Raw genomic sequence first — 5,855 nt, 5'->3', positions numbered from 1 at the left:
ATTCGATTCCCGCCCGGGGCGGATTTTATCCTGATGGGATAATGTTCGTTCTCGGAACGGCTGGCTTTCTCCTATCCTGTCTTCTTTCTCTCTTCGATCTCGGGACGATAAGACCATAGCAGTTACAGTTCCCTCTGTCAAACCTCTTTTAAAAAAAATCACTTGAATTAAAATTAGGAAACCTGGAAAAAATTGCCAGTCCCTTGGATTCCCAATCAGACAGGTTCGACTATATCTAAAAAAAAAAACAACAGTAAAAGTCGACAAAAAAATTGATAAGTTCGCATTGTGCTTGATCCAGTTCAAGGCCAACTTTTTAGTCAGTACTTCATGTGTTAACATTGGAAAGATGTTATCTGCCTTTGAGTAAATAATATGCACGGGATTGTATGACTAATGCCACCTCGTGAGAAGATTATAGCTTTTGGGTGTTTTTACAGTTCCCCCCCCCAAGTTCTTATCTGAACTTAAACACTTCACTCGATATTTTGTCACACTTAGAACATTACTAAAAAAAAAAAAAAAATCCTTCCTTCCCTTTCAGAACAAGGCCTTTAATACCCACCGTGTCGCTGTGTAATACCCGTTACTCACTGTCTAATACCCACCGTGTCGCTGTCTAATACCCGTCACTCACTGTGTAATACCCGTCACTCACTGTCTAATACCCGTCTCTCACTGTGTAATACCCGTCACTCACTGTCTAATACCCGTCTCTCACTGTGTAATACCCGTCACTCACTGTCTAATACCCGTCTCTCACTGTGTAATACCCGTCACTCACTGTCTAATACCCGTCTCTCACTGTGTAATACCCGTCACTCACTGTCTAATACCCGTCTCTCACTGTGTAATACCCGTCACTCACTGTCTAATACCCGTCTCTCACTGTGTAATACCCGTCACTCACTGTCTAATACCCGTCTCTCACTGTGTAATACCCGTCACTCACTGTCTAATACCCGTCTCTCACTGTGTAATACCCGTCACTCACTGTCTAATACCCGTCTCTCACGCTCAGACCATCTGAGGAACCTGGGCTTGAAGATTTTTCCTCCACACACGTTGGGTCTGTCAGATGATCTGAACGTGAGTGGTGGACTTTAAGACAGCCCCCTTGGTCGCTCTGTAGGGCCCCTCGATCATACACGGTCTTTATAATGTACCTAGTTAGTTACCTACTCTCCTGTAGGTAGGTACTTCATTATTTAATGTATGATCGGTGAGGTACCTTCTATGTACCAAGTACTTGCTCATGTACATAATTATGTGAGTAATATAGCCACAACCTTACTGTTAGTGGTACCACTGTAAATCTCGAATATGTTACTATGTACCAGCGTATTTCTGTACATAATTGGGCGTTTGCTGTAATTGTACCGAGTGTACGAATACGTACTCATTCTAATGATCTCATCGTTTTCTAATCTTTAGTTCATTATTTCCATGTTCGCAGGTCCATGGTCATAGGTTGACACTGAATATACTTGCACTTCGTACGAGGCAAAAACTTGATTTCCAATTCCCCTCTCAGAGGAGAAAAATTCAGAGAGCGGTGTTCTCCCACACGGCATAATTTTTTACGGTAAGAAAACTTTCCATTTTTTACAGAGTGTGGTAAAAAGATTATTGATCCAATATCAAAGTGCTGTTTAATGCTTTTTGCCTAAAGATGGAAAGCAAAAATAAGGTGGTACGTAGCAAATGTTACCAAGTTCGCTTTTAAATTGCCTTTCTTTCACCCTAAACATCATTTTAATTGTGACCGATCTCTACAAGCAATTTGAATTTGGATGGATCTTTTCTCACACTTTGATAGTTGGGTGAGGGTGCATGATGTAAAATATTTTCGAGAAAACGGTCAAAGTTTCTTTTTATTATTTCTTCCTGTTAGCATCTTTCCTCCCATTTCTCGGGACTTAATATTCTGTACAGTATATTGATATTGATACTACTTATACCCTAGATAAAAAGCCTGTGGGATTGTCGTATTGTCGAGGTGTAAAGTAGAAAGGGAGAAGTTCTGTGGAATACAATAGTAATAGCGTTTGAGTTGGTTAAGTGGTTAAATAACTTGCTAGATGTAGATTTGGGTCCTGGCGTTGTTACTAATTCCCCTTTCCTCAGTTAGAACCGACTAAAATTCATTAGGTAAACTTGTGCGTCAATGTGTGGAAATGTGATTTTTTTTTTAAGAACCAAGACCTTTCAGATATCTTGTACCTTTGCAATTTGACTAGAGACAAATCGGGTCTTTCTCTCTTCTTTTTTCCAGAAAGTTAATTGAGGGCCGTCAAAATTAAGGTCCCAGTCCTTGGTTTTAGCGGGAATATCACAGCCGCTCTCAAACTATCTCGGGTTTGTAGTCGGACTGTGCAGTTCTCGGAAATGTCTCTCCGAACACTTCTGTTCCGCTTCTATCACAATGGTAAGCTTCTGGTCCGCTACATCAAGCCTCTGCAGCCAGGCCACAAAATTGAATTCCTAACTCAGCCTCCAGCGACATCCAGTGGACAGGGAAGACTTAGCGCGCCAGCCGGACATCCTATACAGACCTACTTCCAGAATGCAAGGAAACTATTCGTCAACAGTCTCCTCAACAGAGTCACCAACTCCATGGCCTCTGACCTCCGACGTAAAACAATACAGCAACTCCTCTACAAGGATAACTCGAAACCTTTCCTTGCGTTTGTAGGCGTGAGTCTGGCATCTGGTACAGGTATCCTTACCAAGGAAGATGAGTTTGAAGGTGTTTGCTGGGAGATACGACATGCTGTAAACAATATGTTTGATAAGCTGGTCCAAGTTGAAACTCTACCTGATGTGGATGATGTGAAGGTGGATGATATTCAGATTGGGAAGTTTATAGCGAAGGGAACCAATGCTGTTGTATACGAGGCAACGTTCAGAGGTGTAGAGTATGCATTGAAGATGATGTTCAACTATAGTGCAGCTAGTAACTCACATGCTATACTCAAGGCTATGAGTAAGGAGTTGCTACCCCTGAGGAAACCATTACGTCTGAATGAAGATATGCTTATGAATAGCGTAGAGAATCTTCCCCCTCATCCTAATGTTGTCGTCATGCACTTTGCGTTCACTGACTTTGTCCCCTCTATCCCTGATTCTAGTTTGATCTATCCGAGTGCATTACCAGCCAGGTTGAATCCTACAGGAGGATATGGAAGGAATATGAGTCTGTTTATATTGATGAAGAAATACAACACAGATCTAAGGAATTATTTGAGGGAGAGATGTGCACAGCTGAGTATGCATGAGCGAATACTCTTGTTCACTCAATTACTCGAGGGAGTAACACATCTAAACATGCACAGAACAGCACATCGTGATCTGAAGAGTGACAATATCTTGCTTGATTGTTCAGAAGATAACACCTGTCCCCAGCTAGTCATCACAGACTTTGGTAGCAGCTATACCAACAAGAGTGGTTTATCCATGCAGTACAGTAGTGCTGATATAGAACTAGGAGGGAATGTGGCACTCATGGCACCGGAAGTGGCTCTGGCAACACCTGGTCTATTCTCATTCGTCAACTACTCCAAGTCAGATGCCTGGACTGCAGGTACTGTGGCCTATGAGATATTCGGACATGATAATCCATTCTACCAATCAGCACGCAACACAGACTACGAAGTGAATGCGTTACCGCAACTCAATACTAATGTACCGGAGGTGATGAGACGCCTTGTTGCCAAGTTGCTCGAGAATGATCCCAGTGATAGACCAAGTGCTGAACTAGCGGCAACAGTGTGTCAGTTGTATCTCTGGGCACCCAAGCATTGGTTGTATGGTGCTACACCTAGTCATAACGAGATCATGCAATGGCTTCTGACCTTGACAACCAAAGTTCTATGTACAGGCGTCAGCTATGGTGGCCATGTTAGGAGAACATTTGTAGAGTATCAGCTGATCAGCACTTTCCTCAAGCGCGCAGAGTTCCGACTTATAACCAATGCATTGCAGTATATTCAACGTGTACTCACACCCAAGCCACTGGTCTAACATCCTGCAATGAATTCTGTATACGTGAGTGTATATCTGTCTGGTCATACGACCGGGTGTACACTATAATATTATCCTATATCTACTAACTAACCGCTTTCCTTTGGTCATAGAGTTTAAAACAATCTCACTTAGCCTCTCAAAGGTAGAAAGCTTAGGAGGTACAAAATTACGGGTGAACCCATTCAAAGACGAACGGTGAAGGTGAAGAGGAAGTGGTGTGTGTAGCAGTGAACTGTAACTAGAGAGGGTTCCTGGACGAGAACGCGAACTTGAGAGAGCCAGGCATAACACATATAACGACTAGCACTACGTTACCTATTTTGCTAATAAGAGAAGTACAGCACACCTTACCACCTGGCCTTTCAAAGCGCCAAGCCATATCTAGATGTACTTTACCTTCTGAACTACTGCCCATAAAGTAATAATGCCCGTCTATAAACGACAACCATGAGTACTACAAGGAAGCACCCATATTTTTTACTGATAAGAGTTCACTTTTTAAAACTACGTGGTTATTTAACTTTCAATTTATGTCATGCCATGGATACACAATAAAGTTTTCAAAGATATCTTGAGCAAGAGGTGTCGTGAAATTTGTTTTTAAAGAAGCCTACTTCCCTAAAGTGATTGGATGGATCATTTTGCTTTTTTTTTTTTTTACTACTAGAAGCCACTCAATTTATTCTTTCTGTCTAAAAAGAAGAGGTTTTCATTCAAGGTTTAAACATAGTGGATATTGATAAATTACCCGGATTATCTAACGAGGTTCGACGACAGACGGGGTCTTAGGGTATTCTATGAACGCACTCTAAACTCTTGCTACCGCTATGACGACACCAACCCGTTAAAAAGCTGACTCATCCATACACCTAAAGGAGGGAGAAAAATGTAAAGAGAGTTGACCGAATAGGAACATTCTGAGGCTACAACGGGGTGGAGAAGTTTACCAGTAACATAGCGCCTCGAGACTGCCAAAAATACAGGGTTTATACAAAAGGTACTCTTCTGATGTTGTGAAACCCTGCGTAAGTATGCCAAGACGTCTACCTTAGGTGTCAAGCACAACAAAAGTTACTCAAATCTCACTCCAACTCAAAGGGTCCATCACATCGAAAGTCATTCAACTCAATCAGCAATGGACTTTAAATCTCCCCTTAAGTAAGTACCAGGACATACGACCCTGTCATAAACAAATTGACTCACCCCTAGTAATGACAGCACAACGACCTCAATAAAAAGAGACTCCTAGTAAATCCTAGAATAACGACTATCGTACAGGAGTGTCGACATGTATCCATCTTTGTCGTGTGTAACGGTTATGCAGTTACTAACGGGTTAACGAAAGCCCAGTAATCAATCAAAAAGCACAGACATAATACGTCCGGTCCCCCAATTTCGATGAAAAGCGACTCTTCCATAGTCTAGGTGACAATGTCTAAACATAAGATGTCTGTTAAGTCTTCTACAAACAAAATCACTCTGGTCGAACTCTGAGAACTCTCGTTCAAAAAATAAAATTTGAAATGTAGTACCCTTCTCTGTCTATAAGAGGCGTATTCAGTGTAACTGTTAGAAAAAAGGAAGATAAGAATTGTCGTATGGATTTCAACAGTAGACTTTTAAACAGTTAGTTTATCTTTCATGTTATCCACTATTTATATAATAAATTTAAACATTGATCTTATTAATATAGATATCTAAAGTCCAGTTGTATTAAATGGTAAGTGTCCCTAAGTTGTTTTTTGAGAGAAATGTTTCGAGGACTATCTTTTTTCATTTTTTGTTTCCTGTTTATTAACTTATTTTGTTTTTTCTTATATTACTCGAAT

General features: G+C 41.0%; 2 protein-coding genes across 3 annotated transcripts in view; both read left to right on the top strand.

The window, feature by feature from the left end:
• The window catches only part of LOC103522256 (serine/threonine-protein kinase PINK1, mitochondrial-like), a 21,213-nt gene that overhangs the window by 7,305 nt on the left and 8,053 nt on the right, over positions 1 to 5,855 (top strand). The gene's annotated exons all lie outside the window — the stretch shown is intronic.
• Positions 1,429 to 4,165, top strand: LOC103522258 (serine/threonine-protein kinase PINK1, mitochondrial-like). Of its 2 annotated transcripts, none has more exons than XM_026832507.1 (2): positions 1,429 to 1,585; positions 2,276 to 4,165. In XM_026832507.1, exon 2 carries the CDS (start codon positions 2,389 to 2,391, stop codon positions 4,021 to 4,023), a length of 1,635 nt encoding a protein of 544 aa, XP_026688308.1. In that variant the 5' UTR covers positions 1,429 to 1,585; positions 2,276 to 2,388; the 3' UTR covers positions 4,024 to 4,165. The 2 variants fall into 2 exon arrangements, with proteins under 2 accessions (XP_026688308.1, XP_008485582.1); XM_008487360.3 differs by lacking the exon at positions 1,429 to 1,585 and adding an exon at positions 1,677 to 1,693.

This window comes from Diaphorina citri, unplaced genomic scaffold (assembly GCF_000475195.1).
Source record: "Diaphorina citri unplaced genomic scaffold, Diaci psyllid genome assembly version 1.1 scaffold7646, whole genome shotgun sequence".
In the NCBI taxonomy this organism is placed as follows: domain Eukaryota; kingdom Metazoa; phylum Arthropoda; class Insecta; order Hemiptera; family Psyllidae; genus Diaphorina; species Diaphorina citri.
Note: the sequence above shows the minus strand (reverse complement) of the source record. Positions and strands in the feature narration are given on the sequence as shown.

Coding starts and splice junctions, on each gene's coding strand:
- LOC103522258 (XM_026832507.1), top strand. CDS start 2,389: ATGTCTCTCCGAACACTTCTGTTCCGCTTCTATCACAATGGTAAGCTT.